The sequence below is a fragment of the Scyliorhinus canicula genome, chromosome 18 (assembly GCF_902713615.1).
Source record: "Scyliorhinus canicula chromosome 18, sScyCan1.1, whole genome shotgun sequence".
NCBI classification, from domain to species: domain Eukaryota; kingdom Metazoa; phylum Chordata; class Chondrichthyes; order Carcharhiniformes; family Scyliorhinidae; genus Scyliorhinus; species Scyliorhinus canicula.
This window is the reverse complement of record NC_052163.1, coordinates 12146265-12169051: the sequence shown is the minus strand read 5'-3', so window position 1 is coordinate 12169051 and position 22787 is coordinate 12146265. Positions and strand designations below refer to the sequence as shown.

Sequence of the window (22787 nt, the reverse complement as noted above, 5' to 3'; positions counted from 1 at the left end):
AGTGTATTGGACTAGATATATCTTTTTATCTTTTTGTATTATCTCACTAAAGCATGCAACACCATCAGGCTGGATACTACAAGATTTTAGGGAAAATGAGCTGGCCACAAGTCTCATCCACTCTTTCTATGACAACATGCACTGCTTTGTACAGACGGAGGGCACTACTTCTGACAGTTTCAGGGAGAAGTATAGAGTGAAACAGGACTGTCCTAGCACCCACTTTAGTATTTACTTCTCCACACTCCTGACATTTGCCTTCCCTATAGACATACAAGATGTTTACCTGCATACCATACCCTGATGATGCCGAACTAGTCACTAACACAGAAAGATGGTTATAAAGACTCGTGGATTGTTTCTCCCTTTCCTGTAACATGTCCTCCCTTACCAAATATGTCAAGAAAACTCTGGTCATCAGATAGGGTGTCACATCTCTGCCCCTGCTCGCACTGAAATAATATCCTACTGGAAGTGGTTAGCAAATTGGTCTACTTTAAAAGCCAGCTATTTAGCCCTGTGCTAAACCAGCCCCTATATAGAACGGAAATTCAACAGCTTTGATCTTTGCTATTTATCTCATGGAAGGACAAAATCATGAAGGCAGCAGTTTTTTCCAATGCAAAACTCCCAAGATTGTTGGCACTCATCGGGCAGAGGTCACTGCTGGCATGTTCACAAGATAGAAGATGTTTGCGTACCTAAGGCTTTTATTTATGGTGAACTAACTACAGCCAGATGCACAAAGCCCCACTTAAAGGATGCTTTCAAGCATGACATGAAGTCTTTAAATATTGATTCTTGCAACCGGGAGCCACGTGCTGATGACAGAGGAAAATAGCAATTTCACCTGTGCAACACCGTGGTTAGCACAACTTGGTGACAGGCGCCAACATCGAAAACAGCATCTGATAATCATTTCATCTGTGGCAGAACTCGCTTCACTCTGATCTTGCCAACAAAATGCACGTCCATAATTTTGCTCGATGGAAGGATGACAAAAAAATTAAATGGTAGCCATGATGTGGAGATGCCGGCGTTGGACTGGGGTGAGCACAGTAAGAAGTCTTACAACACCAGGTTAAAGTCCAACAGGTTTGTTTCAAACACGAGCTTTCGGAGCACGGCTCCTTCTTCAGGTGAATGGAAAGGCTTGTTCCAGAGATGTTTATATAGACACAGTCAGAGATGCCCCGGAATGCGAGCACCTGCAGGCAATCAAATCATCAAAGATGCAGAGAGAGAGGTAACTCCAGGTTAAAGAGGTGTGAATTGTCCCAAGCCAGTTCAGTCGGTAGGCCTCTGCAAGTCCAGGCTTGTTGGTGGGGGCCGAATGTAATGCGACATGAATCTGGGATTCATGTCGCATTACATTCGGCCCCCACCAACAAGCCTGGACTTGCAGAGGCCTACCGACTGAACTGGCTTGGGACAATTCACACCTCTTTAACCTGGAGTTACCTCTCTCTCTGCATCTTTGATGATTTGATTGCCTGCAGGTGCTCGCATTCCGGGGCATCTCTGACTGTGTCTATATAAACATCTCTGGAACAAGCCTTTCCATTCACCTGAAGAAGGAGCCGTGCTCCGAAAGCTCGTGTTTGAAACAAACCTGTTGGACTTTAACCTGGTGTTGTAAGACTTCTTACTGTAAAAAAATTAAAGGGCTGCACAGAACAAAAAAATTAGGGTGCAGTAATGGGATGTATATTTCAATGAGCAACTCCCCCCACAATACTAATTTCAGGAATTTTCCCAAAGGAGACTCCAAAACAAAAGCATGTGGAGAGAAAAATCAGTCTAGAAGTTGCATTGGACCACAAGGAAATGCACGAGTGTTCTATCAGATAATAATACAAACAGAGGCTCAGAAATATTCTAGCCTCACATGTCACAATGTCACAGCCCTTTTGATTAGAGAATAGAACAGGAAGCTTTTGGTTTTCAAAAAAAAATGGGTGTGGGATTTGAGCTGTAAATATAACCAGTCAAAACTATAATTATAGTACATTCATAGAGCAATCTAATTTTGGTTTACCTTTAATGCTGCTTAATGTATAGTTTTGTTAATTGCAGGGGCAACTTTAAGACCAAAACGCTTAAAATGTTTCTAATTTCAGTTTCTCAAATAGCTTACTAGAATGCAGCAAGGAAGAACACATTTATAAATCATGTATTGTATGCATTCTTCCTGGGCGACTCAATGCAGTACAAACTCCATATTGGTTTATTTTTCAATTACAAAAATGATGCATAATCTTGCATGTGGATTGTATTTGTTTATTGTCGCGTGTACCGAAGTAGAGTGAAATGTATTGTTCTGCATGCAGCTCAGCCAGATCATTCCGTACATGGAAAAAAAATAAGTAGGGAAACATAAAATACACAATATACATAAAATACACAATGTGAAAACATAGACACAGACATCAGGTGAAACATACAGGAATGTAGTACTACTCAGTAGAGAAGATAGAGATCAGATCAGTCCATAAGAGGATCGTTTAGGAGTCTGGTAACAGCGGGGTGGAAGCTGTTTTTTAATCTGTTAGTGTGTGTTCTCAGACCTTTGTATCTCTTGCCCGATGGAAGAAGTTGGAAGAGTGAATAAGCCTGATTGGTGGGATCTTTGATTATGCTGCCCGCTTTCTCAAGGTGTAGACAGAGTTATTGGATGGGAGGCGGGTTTATGTGATGGACTGGGTGGTGCTCACGATTCGTAGTTTCTTACGGTCTTGGGCCAAGCAGTTGCCATACCAGGCTGTGATGCAGCCAGATAGGATGCTTTCTATGGTGCACCTGTAAAAGTTGGTAAGAGTCTGTGTGGACATGCCAAAGTCTAAGTACAGGCGCTGTTGTGCTTGCTTTTTCTTTTTGGTTGTGTTTGATGTGTATATATAGAAATGCCTCAATAAAATGTTTTTCAAACAAAAAGTAATTACACTGCACAATTATCCAAGTACAAGCTGCAAAACAAGCTTTGCTCACAAGGTATTTTGAGCTGAAAATGTATCTGATGTGGAGGTATTTGTTTTCTGATTGAAGAGAAAATGCTGGATATCTAAATAGCAAGTGTCCTGAAGTAAATCCTTCTTTTTTACTTTGAAAGGGACCAAAAGGTCACAGCCCTTGGACTGGAGTATCTCAGTTTTTGCAGACATCCCAAAAGATTATTCAGTTTGCTTCTGGAAAAGAACCTCAACCAAATGATACAATAATCTACGTAGCAGGAGCATTTGATTTGTTCCGTATCCTTACTGAGAGCTAATTTTGGTTCATGTGAAAGCATGCCTGTTTTGCAGTATATTAAATCTTATTAACTCTTCATTCCTTTACAATTTGAAAAGATATCGGTCATGTAGACTTTCTGGAAAGTGTCTATAAGTTGGCAGAAAGGCCGTATATTATTGTTGGTCTTCATTTTGACCAGGTAAGTACAGTTTACTGATTATTTTTATCATATTTGTCATTAAAGCCGAGTAACGTCCAGAAAGAGGAGACAAAAACTTTTACTGATGCAGATAATTTTCTATCATGTATAGTTTTTGCAATCTATGCATTCATTTTTATTTTTGAGAACACTTGTACATTCACTCGCGTTTCAGTCGAGTTAATATCAATTTAAATCTGCTGCTTCAGTGCTTTGCAATAAATATACAAATAGTCAATTGAACTCTTGTGACAGTACAGAAAGGAGGCATATCCTAATTTGAAACTTCTGTCAAACAAAAATTATTTTGATACAGCCAATTGCACTTTTAAATAATGGAAAATATTTATGCTATAGTAACCTCCATTAATGTGCTCTCCAATGTATAATAAAAATAATTTCTAACTATGATTAAACTGAAATTACAATTTAAATCAAGTTGGTATTTATGGGTATAGATGCTGTCGGGCTGTGTTTTTCTTCCTATAATTCTGTCCGCGTGCATGCTTGCTCTTTTTTCTCTGCTCAGCTCGTGCAGCACAATAAGTGCTTACCTTCCACCTGACTGTTAAGTGTTTCATCCTGCATGTTCCATTCAGTTCAAGCTTGGAAGTTAAATGTTGGTATTCTTAATTGCACACCTTTCTTTTGTTGTAGGAAGTGAACCGATACAAGGGAAAAAATTACCCAATAATGAATGTGCATGAAAGGACACTCAGTGTACTGGCGTGTCGAGTGAGTACAGTGTTTTATTATCAATTTGAGTATGTTCTAACCACTCGCTGGTTTTCCAATGCGTGAACTATTTCTTCTAAATTTTATTTGTCACAATATTTTTCTGCTTTCTTTTAGTATGTGTCGGAAGTAGTAATAGGAGCTCCTTACTCTGTGACTGCAGATTTACTGGACCACTTCAAGGTATAGTTATTAAATTCATCCCTCTCTAAATCTGGCTAGTAGGTGCTTTTTTGAAATTCAATGTTTAAAAATTTGGAATCAAAACCTTAAATCCTATTCAGAATCACAGAAAATACAGTACAGAAGAGGCCCTTCAGCCCATCATACCTGCACCGACACATGAAAAACACCTGACCTACCTAAGCCCATTTCCCAGCACTTGGCCCATAGCCTTGAATGTTATAATGCGCCAAGTGCTCATCCAGGTATTTTTTTTTTAAAGGATGTGAGGCAACAGGCCTCTACCACCCTCCCAGGCAGTGCATTCCAGGCTGTCACCAACCTCTGGTGTGGCGATGCCGGCGTTGGTGTTTAACCTGGTGTTGTAAGACTTCTTACTGTACCAACCTCTGGGTAAAACATTTTCCTTGGATGGCACGGCGGCACAATGGCTAGCACTGCTGCCTACGGCACTGAGGACCTGGGTTCAAATCCCGACCCTGGATCACAGTCCCTGTGGAGTTTGCACATTCTCCCCATGTCTGTGAGAGCCTCGCCCCCACAACCCAAAGATGTGCAGAGTAGGTGGATTGGCCACGCTAAATTGCCCATTAATTGGAGAAAAAAGAGAATTGGGTACTTGAAATTATAAAAAAGTTTTTCCTCACATTTCCCCCCCCCCTTAAATTCCTGCCCCTCACCTTGAACTTGTGTCCCCGCATGACTGACCCTTCAACTAAGAGCAACAGCGGCTCCCTATCCATCCTGTCCATGCCCCTCATACACTTGTACACATTAAGCTTTTGATTCTGAATTGTGAACACAAATATATAATTATAGAATTTCTACCCAAAGACGTCTCTCTATACGGTTAACTTCCAATTGTATTTTTTTACAATTATAAAAATAGTGGTGAAATTAGTGGTAATATGTTGTGACAACACTGAACATGGGGGTGGGAGGAGACGAAAGAAGAGTGAACTAAAATCGGTACTGCTGAAAAAAAAAAAGGCAGTGCTGATGAAGTTTTCATCTTGCACTCATCAGGACAGATTACAAGAATGCGAAGATTCAAAAGGAACATCAATTTATACTGCATGAGAAGAGGGGTGCTAATTGGTTGGCAAGTAATTTCTGCTTGGCTGAAACATTGCCGTGGTGAAAACCTCAGGGAGCCGTGCTTTGTTCATTCAGAAAAGCTGCAATCTGGATAGATTCCTTTTGCCTGCGGAGGACAGTCCCTGGATATAAACCATGTAGCTTCAAGCATGCGAGTCTGCGGATGATCTGAAAAATTGGTTGTTAGTGTAATTCTTAGCACACTCCAGATTGTTCAGCAAGTGCTATCCAATTGTGGAATCAAATCTAACATTGGACATTTACATTCTGAGTCTTTGAAGTGTAGGTTGATTGAGTAAGGCCAGTACTCTGCCTACAGTACCTTGCGAACAACCGAAGGGATACACTGTTTGATATCAAAGTTTTTAGATACTTAATCATTCCAGGGTAATTTTGAGGTAAACTGGGCACGTGCAGAAACCTTTTCTCTGCAGGTAAAAGCGATATGAATTTTGTTTTAATGACGCTATGTGTGTTTAAATGGGTGGTGTTGCCATGGATTCCCCTTGTGCCCGCTCTTGCTGACATTTTTGTGGATTTCCATGAGAAACAAGTTTTTACTCGAATGACCCTTAACCTTTGCACATTTCAAATATGTAGATATTTGCTATATCTGAATCTGCAGCTGCACACCTTAATGTGCTTCAGCCTACCCTCAAATTCAACTTTGAAACTGGAGTAGTCTAATGGAGCTCCCTTTCTTCAAATTGCTAGTTAAGAAGTCAGCTAATGGATTCTCTACTCTGTACACAAGCCTACTTTGACTGGTCAATGTAAATGTTGGGATTCCTAAACCTCTACAAGATTATCCTTATCAGCAATCTCGTAAATAGGGCCGAAGCCTATTGCTCACTTGTGCAAGCTTGATGCTGAAATAGAGCACGTCAAAGCTACCCTGCAGGATATGGACTATCCTGATCACCTCTTGCTGTATATCAGGCAAACTCGTGTATGGGTTTGAGGTCGCCACTTCTGAACCTGAAAAGTGCCCGTTACACCTCAAAATTTCCCTTGAAGAGTAAAGTATCGCAAACATTTGCGTAACAGGTGAAGAAGCTAGCTGTTTCACACTGCTACTGTGATGTTTTCCACTAGCAAGTGGTGTTTTCCACTAGCAAGGTACTGCCGTCAAGCCTAAAAGACACACTGCCCATCTCACAAAGGAATAATGTGGTGTACGAACTTCAGTGCCAGTGTGATGGCAGGTACATCGACCGTACATCAGATCATATCAACAGCACGTTCCGTTTCTTCGGCTGTTCGCAAGAGGCAAAGTACTGACTGTACCCAGCCAATGTGTGCTTGAAAAACTCACAACATAATTAAAACGTTGGATGTGATTCTGCGATTGGGTAACTGACTGATCCCGAGCGTGCTGAGAATTAGACACTCAGCCAATTTAAGATTATGTGTCGGGTTCGTAATTTAGTTCAGCTACGCTTTGACAGGATGTCTTTATTTTCAACAGTACTCTGCATCCACTTAAAAATTTTGTAAAAATGGCCCTTTACTCATCTACAATTACATAGCATTATTATGATCCCGCACCAAACCCTAATAGTTGGTAGGAAAAAGGAGAAACTCCAATATTTTATTTAATTTGTAAGACTGAGGAAAGGACGCTTTGCTCCCAGAGTGATTCCACACAAAAAACAGGAATGTAGTATATTAAAACAAACTTAATTACGGGCACAGTATTACTAATTTTAACATCATAAAGAAAATAGCTTATAATTATAACAACATTTACCAATTAAATGAAAAATCTCCAAACTACTATCTTTTATCTCCACTCAAGCAAAACCTATCTCGAGTCAAAATCCACTTTTAAATACAGTTAGCCAGCACATAATTACTTGCCAAACATTTAATAGAGATATTTTCAGACTGTTTGAAGAAAGAGACCTGAACCTTGTCCGAATAATGCAGAGTCTCTGGCTGTATTCTTCAGAAATTGCTTCTCGGCTAACATTCCAGCCAAAACCTAAGCTCTGCCTACCTGCTAGAGACCTGGTACCACCCTAGCTCCTCTCATTAGTTACATCATCTTTATCCCACTCAAATCCCATGACCTGATTATTCAAGTTTAAACACATTGGGTGGGATTCTCCGACCTCCTGCCGGGTCGGAGAATCGCCGGGGGCTGGCGTCAATCCTGCCGTGGCCCGAATTCTCCGGCACCGGAGATTCGGCGGGGGCGGGAATCGCTCCGCGCCAGTCGGCGTGCCCCACCCCCCAGCGATTCTCCGGCCTGTGATGGGCCGAAGTTCCGCCGCTGTCATGCCTCTCCCGCCGGCGTGGATCAAACCACCTACCTTACCGGTGGGCGGGCTCCGGGGTCCTGGGGGGGCCCCCACGGTGGCCTGGCCCGGAATCGGGGCCCACCGATCGGCCGGCGGGCCTGTGCCGTGGGGGCACTCTTCCTTCCGCCTTCGCCATAGTCCTCACCATGGCGGAAGTGACCCCCTCCCCAGCGCATGCGCGGGGATAACGTCAGCAGCAGCTGACGCTCCAGCGCATGCGCGGACTTCCGCTGGCCGGCGAAGTCCTTTCGGCCCCAGCTGGCATGGCGCCAAAGACCTTCCATGCCAGCCGGTGGAGCGCCAACCACTCCGGAGCAGGCCTAGCCCCTCATTGTTAGGGCTTGGCCCGTAAAGGTGCAGAGACTTCCCACTCAAACCTTTGGGGCGGCCCGACGCCAGAGTGGTTCACACCACTCCATCGCGCCGGGAACCCCCGCCGGGTAGGGGAGAATCCCGGCCATTGTTTCTAATTATCTACTCCCCAGGGAATTTTCTTTATATAAACAAAATTCTATTAGCCCAACTTCTACGTTGCTTTAATTATCTATTGTAGCCAAAGTGTCTGTCTTTTAAACTAGGACTTTAAAAAAAAGAGTACTGCAGCAGTCATAGATTTACTAATCCAGGCTTTTAATCCTTACAGCACCAAATGTGTATAATATAGTATATATCTGAAATTCCTACATAAATCACAGCACAAAACAGTTTATCCTCCAGTTGACTGAGTCGTAGGACTCCAGTGCCGTTTCCAATTCTAAAGCAGTGAACAATAACTGCCATGCAATTCCAACAGTGTTGGACAATGGAATATGTTTTAAGAGGAAGTAAATAACAAAATGTTTCCCTGTTTTCTCTCTTTTCATCTGCGCACTCCTTCAGTTTGTGGCTCAAAGCAATTAACCTGTAGAACTTGTGTCACTGGCCACTAGAGGACATGCAGCCTTAAATTGCCAAACATCAAAATACTGTAAACCTCCTCTCCTGAGCATTCCAGATCCTGATTTATAACCTGCTTGATTGCTATTGGAAAGTATATTAATTTAATAACATTACCAAAGTACAGAAAACAATACAAGGACACCAAACACATAGCACCCCAGAACACACTAACCACCTCCTCCTCCCCGCCCTACATTAGTGGAAAGGCCACTCCAACACGGAGCACAGCGAAGGAGAGAGAGAGAAAGAACAGTCCACCCCTCAAGAGGGGCACAATTCAGCCCAAACCATACAGAGCTTATCACAAGACATGGAACAAAGCAACCAGCTGGCATGTCGAAAGCAGTTACAAGCTATAAAAACCATCAGAGCACACACACAAAACCATCCCCTGTCCCCAATGGCGGCCCCATATCGGCGGAAAGGTGCTCATCGAGCAGCACAGGCCACCTGAAAAGCACCGATATAGGGCACAATGCGAGAGAGAGAGGGAACCCCCCCCCTCCCACAAACGGGCCACAGTTCAATCCAAAACAACAGTTCCTTTTAAACAGGCCACCAGCTACAAAGTCAGCATGCGACCACTTCTCTCTCCGTCCCTTCAATGGTAACCCCATGTCGGTGGACAGGCGCCCAAATGAGCAGCACAGACCACCAGAAAAGGCCACACCAATGCCCTGCCCTAACGGCAGCCCCACATCGGTGGAACGGCACCCAAACGAGTAGTACAGACCACCGGGAAAGCACACACCGATGCAGGACATGGCAGAAGAGAAAGGGAGTGTTTTACCAAACCATACAGAGCTTATCAAAAGACATGGAACAACACAACCAGCTGCCAAGGCAGTGCCTCCCCCCCCCCCCCCCCCCCCCCCCCCAAGCCAGAGACCCACTTTGGTGGAAGGGCACTCTGAGCAGCCCAACCCGCCGGAATGGATCTCACTGACACGGGGTAATGGAAGAAGGAAAGGGAATACCCCCACTAGCATCAGTAGCGTGCACCAAAAGAAAGCACAAAAACAGCAGAAACATAGCAAAGACAGCAGCCCAGACAGTAGACCGAAAATAGCATAAATACACTAACAAGCATATGAGAAAACATTAAACGACAATATGCAGCAGTACAAAGACACCAGCCATTAACATGGCCTTCCAAACTTGAACTAAAAGCAGTAATTATTACACAGAAGTGGTCAACAGCCTTCACAGATGTGTCATTACGGCCTCCCAAGGTGTCCACTTGAGGTGAGCCACCTCCGTCGTCCTCCTGTAGTCCCAATGTCCAGTTATCGGCTCCAGCCAGCCGCCAGTCCAGGCCACAAAAGCAGGAGAGGTAGGAACAACACATGGCTTCCAAACATAGAAACATTCCAAACAATCCGCAGTCCAAACAAAAGCAGCATCAGATGGTAAACCAGTCCTCCAAACCTCCAGCATGTTGCAGTTGATTCAGGCCGCCCCCCTTCCTCACAGGCAGCAGAGTACCTGACTTCCTCCCTCGGTACTTCGCCCCCTACTCTACTCCCTGTACACACAGGACTTTGTGGCAAAATTTGGTTCCAACTCCATCTGCAAGTTTGCTGATGATACGACCATAATGGGCCGGATCTCGAATAACGACGAGTCAGGATACAGGAGGGGGATAGAGAATCTAATGGAGTGGTGCAGCGACAACAATCTCTCCCTCAATGCCAGCAAAACTAAAGAGCTGGTCATTGACTTCAGGAAGCAAAGTACTGTACACACCCCTGTCAGCATCAACGGGGCCGAGGTGGAGATGGTTAGCAGTTTCAAATTCCTAGGGGTGCACATCACCAAAAATCTGTCCTGGTCCACCCATGTCAACGCTACCACCAAGAAAGCACAACAGCGCCTATATTTCCTCAGGAAACTAAGGAAATTCGGCATGTCCACATTAACTCTTCCCAGCTTTTACAGATGCACCATAGTAAACATCCTATCGAATGAAAAAAAATGAAAATCGCTTATTGTCACAAGTAAGCTTCAAATGAAGTTACTGTTAAAAGCCCCTAGTCGCCACATTCCGGCGCCTGTTCGGGGAGGCTGGTACGGGAATTGAACCGTGCTGCTGGCCTGCCTTGGTCTGCTTTAAAAGCCAGCGATTTAGCCCAGTGTGCTAAACCAGCCCCTATGTGGCTGCATCACAGCCTGGTATGGCAACTGCTGAGCCCAAGACCGCAAGAAACTTCAGAGAGTCATGAACACAGCCCAGTCCATCACACGAACCTGCCTCCCCTCCATTGACTCCATCTACACCTCCCGCTGCCTGGGGAAAGCGGGCAGCATAACCAAAGACCCCTCCCACCCGCCTTACTCACTCCTCCAACTTCTTCCATCAGGCAGGAGATACAGAAGTCTGAAAACACACACGAACAGACTCAAACAGCATCTTCCCTGCTGTTACCAGACTCCTAAATGACCCTCTTATGGACTGATCCCATTAACACCATATCCCTGTATACTTTACCCAATGCCGGTGCTTATGTAGTTGCATTGTATACTTTGTGTTGCCGTATTTATTTTCTTTTATTCCCTTTTTCTTTCCACGTGACAATAAATAAACCCAATCCAGTCCTCTCCTGCAACAAGGCATTCAGTTGACCACCCCTCTCCGCCCTCCAAGAGTCAGCAGCAGCAGTCTATCAAGCAAGCATAAAAGAGGCAGGCAGTTAAATCCAGCCTCTGGCTGAAGCCTTACCAGCAGAATGTTCTGCCCCACTCACTCTCTCTCTCTCTCATGTCTGCAAATGCTTGTAGCAGTCTCTCAGCAATGGAATTGAGTGCCTCCACAGCCCATGTGTGCTCTCTCTACAATACTTAGTGAGTATGAGCTCCCCCAATGAGGAGTGCAGAGAAATCATTAGCAGAGTCACCTGCATAAATAGAGCTGGAACCAGCTAGAGGAATAGAGCAGTGGTGAAGTACTGCTGCTGTTGTATATATGTAATTGTAAATAAAAGTTATTTCTTTCGATTCTACAAACTTGTGCTGGATTCTCCGTGGCCCTCACAAAAATAACCACTAAATTAAAAATGTTCTCCTCATGTGACCATTGCATTTGTTCGAAATCAGCTTAAATCAGTGTTGTTTGGGCTTTGAATGACCTGTACATGATCATTTGTTTACATTGTGCTGCATAAAGGGGGAGGGGGCAAGAGCAAATATATTGTACCGAAAATTTAAACTGAAATTATGTTTCTGTCCCTCCCAATCAAATTAAATTTGAGCACCCATCTCAAACTGGTGAATGTTCAGTGTTATACTTTTAACAAAAAGGATGAAAGGAAGGCAAATTAAAATCAGTTTTCACTAATTATACATTGATTTAATCATTTTGTAAATTGTACCCCTTGCTCGTCTATAACGGAAGTAAAGAACACAGCATAGATTTTTGGCAGTGGGTCAGCAAATTGCCCAGTCGAGTATACAGAGGAACCAGTCATAAAAATTTGCGTTGCTTTAAGTGAACCGAAAACTGATGCTGAAAATCTGAAAAATAAGCAAACAATCGTGTAAATATTCAACTGATCAAACCGAGGAATCCCCAGAGTAATATAAGATTTAGGGTCTATGATCCTTTAACAAAAAATCAAAGACCTAAAATACTAACCTACTTTCTGTGGTAAGTTCTCAGAAAGAGTAGTGAGTGGGCATCGGTGCCTGTAGCTTAGGGTGATAAAAATCACCGGTTTCTTGCACCTGATCACACTTGAGTAACATTTGCTAGTCCTGTGATGCTCTGTGCAATTCAATTGTCTGCTACAAGTTCTTAATTAACGGCCATTTGATCATGGGTACTGGTCGAGCCTGTACTACGCACTGTTGAAATTTTCAGGTGAAAGGGAGAAAAACTGATGTATGTAACTTTAACAATCTTTTTCAAAATATATAGACGTTCATATTGGCGCCCTCACGTCCTCAAGCACCTGGGAAAAACTAACCTCTTGCCTTTTGTTTCCCTTCTTGGCATTGCCATGGTTGGATTTGTCGGTGGGACATAATATTCTGTATTTTATAAAATACTTAGATAATGGATGCATCTATGTTCACATTAGTCTTAAATTCTAATGGTACAAATCATTTAATGCTTTTTCTTTTGGCATGTAACTGCTACTGAAATCATCGTACAGTAACTTTTACAGCCAAAGATTCCCTAATTCAGCTTCAATCTATGTAAGGAATGGAATTACTCTGCAAAACAAGGGTCTGGATGAAGTAACCTTATAATGCAGGATTATTTGTTCGTGCATATCAGTGTGAGGGATTGGTGCTAGTGAGCAGGAAAATCAGCTGCACCCATGTTGGAGTATCAATTTACCATAAGTGTTATTCCCACAATGTCTTGGCTCTCTAATTTTTAAGGTGAACAAAGTAGTACTGAATTTGAAAATATTGTGCTGAAGTCTTGAACATTTTGCGATTGATTTTTTTTTAGGCTGCTGACAGCTCATTAGCTCCTTTACATACTGTTGGGGAAATTGCCTCTCCATCAGCCTCGACTGGATTCCACCAGCTCCCACAGTTGAACTCATTGATCGTTAATTTCAAAGCTTTAACACTACGCTTATGAAATCATCTGGCGTTTTGATGTAGTATTTCATAAATTTAAAATTTTTCTCATTGCTAATTTGTGCTACTATGTTCCATGCTGGTTTCCTGGGCAAATTATCTGGAAAAACTATTCCATTTTGATTCTGACTTCAAGCATTTGAAAATATTTTGCTTTTCTAATTTGTTGAGGTGGGTTGGGGAAGAAAGAAAATGAAAAGATTAAGTTGCATCAAAGGAGTTCAGCCATGAAGCACCAGGCCAAATCCAAGCTGCTTGCTGTTATTTATTAATCTATTCAATATGAAGTGATGAATAGGCTGTATGAACTGTTTGTTAATGGTCTTTTCTCTCTAGGTTGACTTGGTCTGCCATGGAAAGACAGAAGTAATGGCTGATAAAGATGCTTCAGACCCATACGCTGTAAGTTAAGGTTTGTCATCTGAGCTAAAGTGCAATTACAAAGATAATTATTTTATAATTGAGCTCTGCAGGAATGAGAAATGTCAGCTGTTTGGTGGATTTCTCATATTCTGAACCTCGGAGTCTCTAAAACCTGCTATTTTAAATATATTTTCAGACTTGTCGGGCAGCATGGTAGCACAGTGCTTAGCACTGTTGCTTCACAGCTCCAGGGTCCCAGGTTCGATTCCTGGCTTGGGTCACTGTCTATGCGGAGTCTGCACGTTCTCCCCGTGCCTACGTGGGTTTCCTCCGGGTGCTCCCACAGTCCAAAGATGTGCAGGTTAGGGGATTGGCCTTGATAAATTACCCTTGGTGTCCAAAAAAGGTTGGGCTGGGTTACGGGGATAGGGTGGAGGTGTGGGCTTGGGTAGGGTGCTCTTTCCAAGGGCCGGTGCAGACTCGATGGGCCGAATGGCCTCCTTCTGCAGTGTGATTCTATGATAGTCCAATGTACAGGGCTTTAAAATAATCACAACTGGGCTGTCAGTCAGTGAGAGTGAGAACTGACTGCAGATTTCTCACTGGTAAAGCAGCGAGCACTGGCAAGACAGCTGCACCACCAGCCACAGATTTTGCCCTCCCGTGCTCTTGCTGCCCCTCGGAGACGAGTCTATGACTGGAGGAACTAAACGGGTGAGAGGAAGGGAACCTGTGATTGGAGGTTGAGGAGCAGTTATTCTGGCCTGCTCGCAGGGGACATTTTGGCTGTGCCGTCACCAATTGTTTTTTGACCAGTTGCTGGGTGACGAGTCTGGTATCCTCCGGGAAGCAGTGGAGAAAAAGCAGAAATAGAAAATAGAAGAGGGAGTGTCAGAAAGCTTGGGAAATCTCCACCAGTAACAAGGCTGAGGTTAGGCCCTGGAGAGCCATCAACCTTGTGCCTGTCCGGACCTGGCTGCCATCTACAGATGTGGGAGTGGTTCTTTGTTTACTTTTCATATTTTCACAGTGATAGAGCCCAGATACGTGTGCAGGATATTGTTTTGAATTGAGAAATGGAGAAAATTTGCAGAAGCACCAGTTATTGTGAGGGTCGGGAGTCTGGGCCTTGGTTTGGTCTCCATTGACAGCCACCGGTTGACACAAAGGGATCTGGATCCACATAGAGTCTCCGTCTGGTAAAGGGCTTCAATCAGAATGAAGGAGTCCTGAGAGCAGCTAATCTGGAGAGGCTAAAAGAGCCCCATGGGTTTTTCATTATCTGGACTTGCATCCGATCTGGTGACAATTGTTATTTACATTTTGGTCAGTTAACATTAGAATAATTTTACATTCCCAATCTGATGCTTTTCTGATAGTTTGGACAACACTAATGTTTTTGGTTGTGAGGGAGGGTCTTGCATCTGGACAATCAGATCTGTCCGTTCCCTTTGGACCTAACTGTAGTTTGTGTTTTCTGTTCCGATGATTGTGCCAGATGCTCTGCTTTGAAAGCCAAGCTCTCCTGCATATTGGACAAGTTGCTATTTACTATTTTTACTTCTGCCACTTCAGGTGTGTGTGGTTGTGAGTGGCTGTTTCCTCCTTTAAGTCAAATGGCTGTTTTAGTTATTTTCTGTTCTTCTGTCCATTTCTTCTTCGTGGATATCTGCAGCATGTTGTACATCTGGGGCTGATGTGGAAAGTAGTGTGTATATTTGTATTTGCACACTGACATTTTAAAATTGTAGCCTGGATTCCATTTTGTAAATAAAATAAAATCAAAATATTTCTGGTCGACCTATTATTCTTCCTAAAAAAAAAAAGGTATGAATGTATGATTCCGTTTAATGGAAATCCATTTCTGATCACCGACAAGTGATTCGCTTTCAACGCAATGCCTTGACCGAGTCCACATTTCTGCAATATTACTGCTGGCTATTTTACCACCTGAGAACAATACTGATTGCTTCATATTCTAAAACGAATGGAAATGCCGCAAGGCAGTTTTCTATTTAATGTGAGCAAAACATCATTCCCTGGGGTGGCATGTGGCGCAGTGGATAGCACTGGGACTGCGGCGCTAAGGACCCGGGTTCAAATCCCGGCCCTGGGTCACTGTCCGTGTGGAGTTTCCACATTCTCCCCATGTCTGCGTGGGTTTCACCCCCACACCCCAAAGATGTGCAGGTTAGGTCGATTGGCCACGCTAAATTGCCCCTTAATTGGGGGGGGGGGGGGGGGGGGGAAATAATTGGGTACTCGTTTTATAATTTTTTTAAAATTTGAAAGAAAAAAACAAATAACATTTAAAAAATCATTCCCTTAAATTCTGATTATCAATCTTTTGTGTGTTCAGTTTTTTTCATTGTCTACATTTTGTTGCAGGAACCTAAACGACGCAACATCTTCAAATCCATTCATAGTGGAAATGATCTCACTACAGACCACATTGTTCAAAGAATAATTAAGAACAGGTGAAAAAAATATATTTATTTTAAACCATTTGCTGGCTATTTCCCTTTTTTTAATAATCTAGTATTTTATATGGGAATTGTCTATGCAAATAATTCCAGTTTTATGTCTTTGGAGCTATGGTATGAAGATTGCATTACGAATGCTAATTCTGTACTGCCATTGTGCTTATCTTTTGGATTTTAATGCTGATTAGCCAGTATTTACTAATGCTATCCGGGTAAAAACAATATATTTAATTATTAATGGGCATATTTGTAATTTCAGTTCTGTGAAGAAGAGTAAAAGAAGTCAAGGGTTGTTCTCTTGTATGTCTTTTCTTACAGGTGGCAACAATTTGTACTCGACTGCTGTTGCCATGAAAAGGTACAGCTCCAGTATCTAATCCAATCCACCATTCTTCCTACTTAAACTGAATAAATGTTTGTACGAATTGTTGATCTAAAAAATGTTTTCCATTTTCTCCTGAATTGTTTCAGTAGTAGCGAACAACTTCCCAGAATTTCAGTCAAGTGGCTTTTCTTTGTGTGAGACCAGACAGCAAGCCACAGCAGACCATTTGACCATGGAAAGGCTATTTCCCACTTGGTTTGGTTATAATACTGTCCATGCTCAAATAACCTGGAAACAGTGTCTGGGCCCATACAATATGTTGGGAATGTGTGCTTCGGATGGGATAGAATTAGCATTTTAAAGTGGGTATTCTTTCAAATTTCCAGTTAGATCCATGTTGCTGTGTGCTGCATAGACGTTGAGTGGTTTTCTCGAGGGGTGTTTATACAGTGAATTTTGCTCTTGCAAAACTAGTAGCAAGCTAGCAAGCAGAATTTGGACACATTTGGATAATGGTCATCGGCTAATATTGCTGAAGAAACTATGCAGCACGGTGGCGCAGTGTTTAGCAATGCTGCCTCACTGCACCGAAGACCCGAGTTTGCACATTCTCCCCGTGTCTACGCAGGTCTCACCCCCACAACCAAAAGATGTGCAGGGTTGGTGGATTGGCCATACTAAATTCATTGCCCATGAATTGGGGGGGGGAAGTTTAAAGAAAAAGAAACTATATAGCATGGCAGAGTTAGACAAGGAAGGACCACTTGTGAAAATGGCTGCATTTTAAGAATGTTAGCCAATGACTAGTTGTGATATATTCTGTATTTATTCTTGCCATTTTATTCTGTGGTCCTTAAATCGCAATTTAGTGACTCCACATGTATATGGATCAATCTCTCAAAACCAAAATGCATTTTAAAAATATTTGTTTAGAGTTATAACTAGGTCGCTCTCTTTCTTTGCAATGCAATTCTCCTGAAATCAGCCAAACCATTGCAAAATATTTCATATGTTTAAGCACTAAATTATATTCTGTGCAAACTGAGTTTGGCAGTCTTTGTGCTATTTTTTTTATACGATATTCCCCCAGATAATTCATCATCGTTGCAAGTTTCACTAGTTTTGCCCAGTGTGTGCCTTCAAGATTGTGGGTGTTCGCTGATGTGGGTGCAATGGGTGAATCTTGCGCGAGCCCCCAATCGGACTTCCTGTCTAGCCAATTGCAGGTCTCCTGACTCGCTCCGCCGATGCGATCTGGACCTCGCCGTCGCTGGGACCTTGGAGCTCTGTTTGGGTGGCACTGCCAGGGTGCTCAGGCTGGCACTGCAGGGGGTCGGGGCAAGGGTGGCTTGTCAGGCAGGTGGGGGATTCTCGGGGGAGCCTCCTCAAGGTTAGGGGGTGAGGAGAGGGTTCAAAGGAGCATGTGGGGTCTGAAAGGTCAGGAGGGAAATTGGGGCTGCCAGACAAAATGATGCCCCGATCTGCGAAGACCCCTTCCTACTGGTAAGTTTCAGTTCAACAGCAGGAAAACGTGTGGACTCGGAGGACAGAATCTCCCCAAGGCCCAAAAATCCTGCAAAATGCGGTTGTATAGCTGGGTGTTTCTTGGCGCTGTACCCCTTTCAGCAGACTTTAACTTGAGTCTGCTGAATCGTGCCCTTTCTTTTGGGACAATGACATTTTAAAAGTTGTTAATTACAAAAACTGACTATACACAATTATTACTAGTAAATGGTTCTCTGTGAATTATCTTCAGTTATTTAAAATTGGGATACTCCCAACTGGTGGACCAGATACTAATTCAATATGTATTTTTGTGATAAACTTATTTTCAGGGCAGCACGGTGGTACAGTGAGTTAGCCCTGCAGCCTCATGGCACCCTGAGGTGCAGGTTCGATTCCGGCTCTGGGTCGCTGTCCGTGTGGTGTTTGCACATTCTCCCTGTGTTTGCGTGGGTTTCGCACCCGCAACCCAAAGATGTGCAGGCTAGGTGGATTGGCCTTGATAAATTAGCCCTTAATTGGAAAATATTAATTGGGTACACTAAGTTTATTTTTTTTAAATTAACTTATTTTCATCAGCTGTATTAATCAATCACCACTCTTAATATGTATACAAATGAACTCCGGGCAGGGAACCACTTCTCGAAATTGAGCTGATTTTGCAGTCAGTTTACATCAGTTTCAAGATGTAGCTTTTTTTTTATATTCGCCTCTTTCATAATTACTAGAAATGTTCTCCACTCTTGCAGCTGGATTTAATATATTATGTTCATAAGACCAGGTTTAGTTTGAATAAGCTTTTGTTAAATTCAGATTTTAAATTTTCTCCCGTCTGCCACAAGCTGGAAAACTTGGGAGAGTGGTTCACTCCAAAGCCCAAACATCCCTTAACTGGGGCACAAATGTAATTATTTTTTCTTTTAAGCAACTAACTACATAAAGCTTTCCAGCAAAAATTCTTATAATTGGGACAAATGTAGGGCGGCATGGTGTCGCAGTGGGTTGGCCCTGCTGCCTCAAGGCGCCGAGGTCCCAGGTACGATCCTGGCTCTGGGTCACTGTCCATGTGGAGTTTGCACATTCTCCCCGTGTTTGCGTGGGTTTCGCCCTCGCAACCCAAAGATGTGCAGGCTAGGTGGATTGGCCATGCTAAATTGTCCCTTAATTGGGGAGAAAATGAATGGGGTACTGTAAATTTATATTAGGAAAAAAGGATGGATTTTAAGCTCTAGATCTACCTAAGTTTTAAAAAATACATATTTAAAATGTTTTTTAAAATGAATAAATAGGACAAATATAAACAACATGCTTTTTTTCCATCTTTGGTGTAGGCGATGGGGAGGAGGGGATAGTTTCATGAAGATTTAATTTCTCCCAAAACACTGGATCTTTTATACTACAGTTAATTTTTATTACATTATAAATGCTATGTAACATTGAAATCTATTTTGAATTTTGCTACTTGCAATAAATAGTATTATTCATTATCCCACTTTTTGAAACTTTTTTTTTATTTCGCTGCTGTTGAAAGATTACAATTTGAGGCAAGAAACCAAAAGAAAGAAGCAAAGGAGCTAGCTGCAATAGAGGCCATCAAGAAGAGATGTGATGACCAAACTCGAGGAATTCCAGACCAGAAATGCAGTGAATAGTGCGATCCACCAGTAAACCAGTACACTACATTTAATGAATGGTCTTTGTTCAGCACTGTTTGTTTTACATTTACTAGACTTTTGCATTATAGATTTGCAGTGAGTTTACTTGGCGGACCTTTTAATATTTTTAATAGACTTAATTTAAAATAATGGGATGCACTAAAGGGGTAGTCTAATACTTTTTGGGCATACTAAACCAGCTGCTTGTAAATATACAGATAGTGGTAAGAGTGTTTACAGTCTAGTGCTGTAAAATGTTTTTAAAATTATATAATTTAAAAATTATATATTCTATTTTCCTTTAATTGGCCTATAAAAGGTCTGATAACATTGTAGAATTTTCAAATATCTATTACTATTTTTTGGTAATTGGATTTTACGTATGTATCATGCTGCTTTTCTATTTATAAAGATATTTTACGGTTTCAATTAAAACTGAAGCAATTTTGATCTTTATTAATACCAAGATAATTGCGATTGAATTTGAAATAGTGAGCCATGGATTATTTTTAATTTCCTTTTCATCTTGGTACAGGAGGCAATTTTAAATCCCAACCTTTTTTTGTTTTCTAACGATCTTGAACTATAAGGCATTACTCGGTCCGGTCTCTTCTCCCCCCTCCCCCCTGCTGCCATAATCTCCTGTGGTTGAACAGCAAATGAAAGCATTAATAGTGGTGCTTAATTGTTTTCTTAGTATATTTTTGGTGTCTCCAATTGCAATGCGTTTTGGTAGCGGTTTTATTTCTTGGGACCAGACAATATTTTAATAATCTGTAGTATATACTGTCCATTACATTACAATTGTTCATGTACAATTATGAGGTCAAATACATTAGAAATAAAATCTTAATTCTGTTTATCAGCGGTTTAAGGAAGAAAACATTCAAAATCACTGCACTGTAATTTTGAACATCTTCTACATTTTAACATTATACATCTGCAAAAGAACCTAGACTAGACTTTTGGCTCTTGGGGAGTCTTTATGCTTGAAGTTATGAAAAAATATATTTTTAGATTTTGTTTTCTCCCATTTATACCATTTTGGACATAAGCACACTTAATAGTTCACATCACTTTGCAATCATCAAGTGGGAATTAGTAACATTGACAGCCTTTGAAGCTAAGCCATTATAGTGGTCACAGCATCCTGTTGATATGTCATTGCTGCCCAACAAATAGTAATACTGCTGTTGTAATTTTTCCCCCTCCTAATTTTGGAAAGTAACATGTTTTTAGAACGATTACATTCTGTATGCCTTTGGTTTTAATGTGTTTACTTTGCTTTTGAACTACATTGTGCTACATGTAAATATCCTATCTGGAACTTGTTGCGCAGTTTTAATGAATGTATATTCTGGCAAATCTGTCTGTAGAACGTTTGAATTGAATGTCTGCTTCTCCTTCTCTCCAATGGTGAATTAAAATAAATGCCTCTGAGTAACATATGCTGGTGTAATGTAACAAATAAACCAACACAATTTGTGTGTGGCTTTGAATTAGCAATGTGCTGACTTAGGACAATTTTTTTATTTTTCATGCTCTTTTTGTCACTTCCCTCCAACACATTTCCTTTTATTTGGCTCCTAATTTATTTCATTTGTGACTCATATTTATCTTACAAAATGCGATCACTTAGTTAGCTCAGACTGCCAATCAATGCATTAATAATCTTGGTATCTGGGGAATGGTGCAGATAATAAGTGTTTATGGAGGAAAATGTGCCAGATCTGGAAGATGGCTAATATAGATTGCATAACATTAAAATATACTTGCAGCTTGGACTTTTCTGTGATTTAACTGCAAATTTCAGCCTTTGCAAACCTGAAAATTATTAATAATGCATGTTAGTGTGTCATTTAAGATGAGCATTCTTCCCACTGCCACAGTGGTGATTTTCAGCCAATGGATTAAAAAGCTGCGGAAAAAGGAGGGCCTTGCTTGCACAAAGCTCCGAGTACTTAGCTTGGCCTTTAGCCAACATCAATAATGATAAGAATGTGCTTTAAAGCACAAAGTTACCATGAAATTTTAGATACCGTGTGAAACATGGATAGAAACAAGTTTGACAGACTACCAAATGCTGGATTCTGGAATGAATCCACTGTCAACCTGTTTCCATTCCACTCTGTCCATTCATGACCCATCCATTGGAGGAAGAGGAACAAATGATTAGAATAGGGATAAGTGCATTTAATTTTTTGTGCAAACTCCTACACTGAATCCCACCTTGTTTAATGTTAATTTCTCTGACCCAAATTTACCTTTAGTACACAAACAAAAGGAGCTAATTTTAAAATTCTTCACCAGTGTTGCTAACTGGGAATGATAATGATAATCACGGTCACTACCGCAATTTTGGATACTACTAATGGCATAATCTTGCTTAAACAGGTGACTGCTGGTGCATTTGAGACTCGCTTTAAACAAAACTGGTAACAATGATGAATAAATGTTTTTATTTGTCTATTGAAAGTGAGATCAACAAGTACTTAAAGTACTGATGAACAATTTGTCTTTATTCAGGTGTGTGACCTATTTACTAAAGTATTTTTTAAAATCCTAGAGTGTTTTTTTTTTTAAAAAGCAACGATTTGCTCCCTTTGTGGAAAATAAAGTGTAACTGGAATTTCAATGTTCAGTGACTATTTCAACAGTTTGCTTGCTATACCTGTGGAAAGGAACCTAACGAGAATAACAGTTGCTGTTTTGTACACAAGTAAAATGTGTGTGCACCACTTTAAGTTCTAGGTACATTTATACCTCACTTAACATCAATGCATCTGTTCATTGCAAGATATCAAGAAATGGCTGAAGGCACTGGATACTGAAAAGACTGGGCCCTGACAATATTCCAGCAATACGACAGAAGACTTGTGCTCCAGAATGTGTTGCGTCCCTAGCCAAGCAGTTCAAATGCAACCACCCACCTGGCATCTACCTGCCAATTACATCAAAGCCAATTTTTTTTTTCTTGAATGAATGCAAGAGCCCAAACATCTGTGGAATCCCCTCCGGATAACTCTCCAGGTCTGCTGTTTCATTTTGAACGCATCAATTCTTTCAACTGGTGGAAAAAAAAGTTGTTCTGCCTTGCGTAGTTTTATTTAGCTTATTGATTTTACTGAACCGTTGCCCGGTTTAGGCAACAAGAAGTTATCACTCAGCAGGTTCCAGGCC

The 22787-nt window shown here is 41.7% G+C and overlaps 1 protein-coding gene across 2 annotated transcripts in view; it reads left to right on the top strand.

Annotated features, from left to right (window-relative positions):
• pcyt2 (phosphate cytidylyltransferase 2, ethanolamine) overlaps nucleotides 1-21113 on the top strand; it is a 53373-nt gene extending 32260 nt beyond the window's left edge. Inside the window, exons 7-14 of one of the 2 annotated variants that reach the window (XM_038776380.1) lie at nucleotides 3110-3248; nucleotides 3348-3430; nucleotides 4088-4165; nucleotides 4283-4348; nucleotides 13615-13680; nucleotides 16030-16118; nucleotides 16443-16482; nucleotides 19484-21113. In XM_038776380.1, the coding sequence (XP_038632308.1) occupies nucleotides 3110-3248; nucleotides 3348-3430; nucleotides 4088-4165; nucleotides 4283-4348; nucleotides 13615-13680; nucleotides 16030-16118; nucleotides 16443-16482; nucleotides 19484-19495 (573 nt within the window). In that variant the 3' untranslated portion in view covers nucleotides 19496-21113. The remainder of the gene's footprint in view (nucleotides 1-3109; nucleotides 3249-3347; nucleotides 3431-4087; nucleotides 4166-4282; nucleotides 4349-13614; nucleotides 13681-16029; nucleotides 16119-16442; nucleotides 16483-19483) is intronic. The other variant, XM_038776379.1, reaches the window with a different exon arrangement.
• The last annotated feature ends 1674 nt before the right edge of the window (nucleotides 21114-22787 follow it).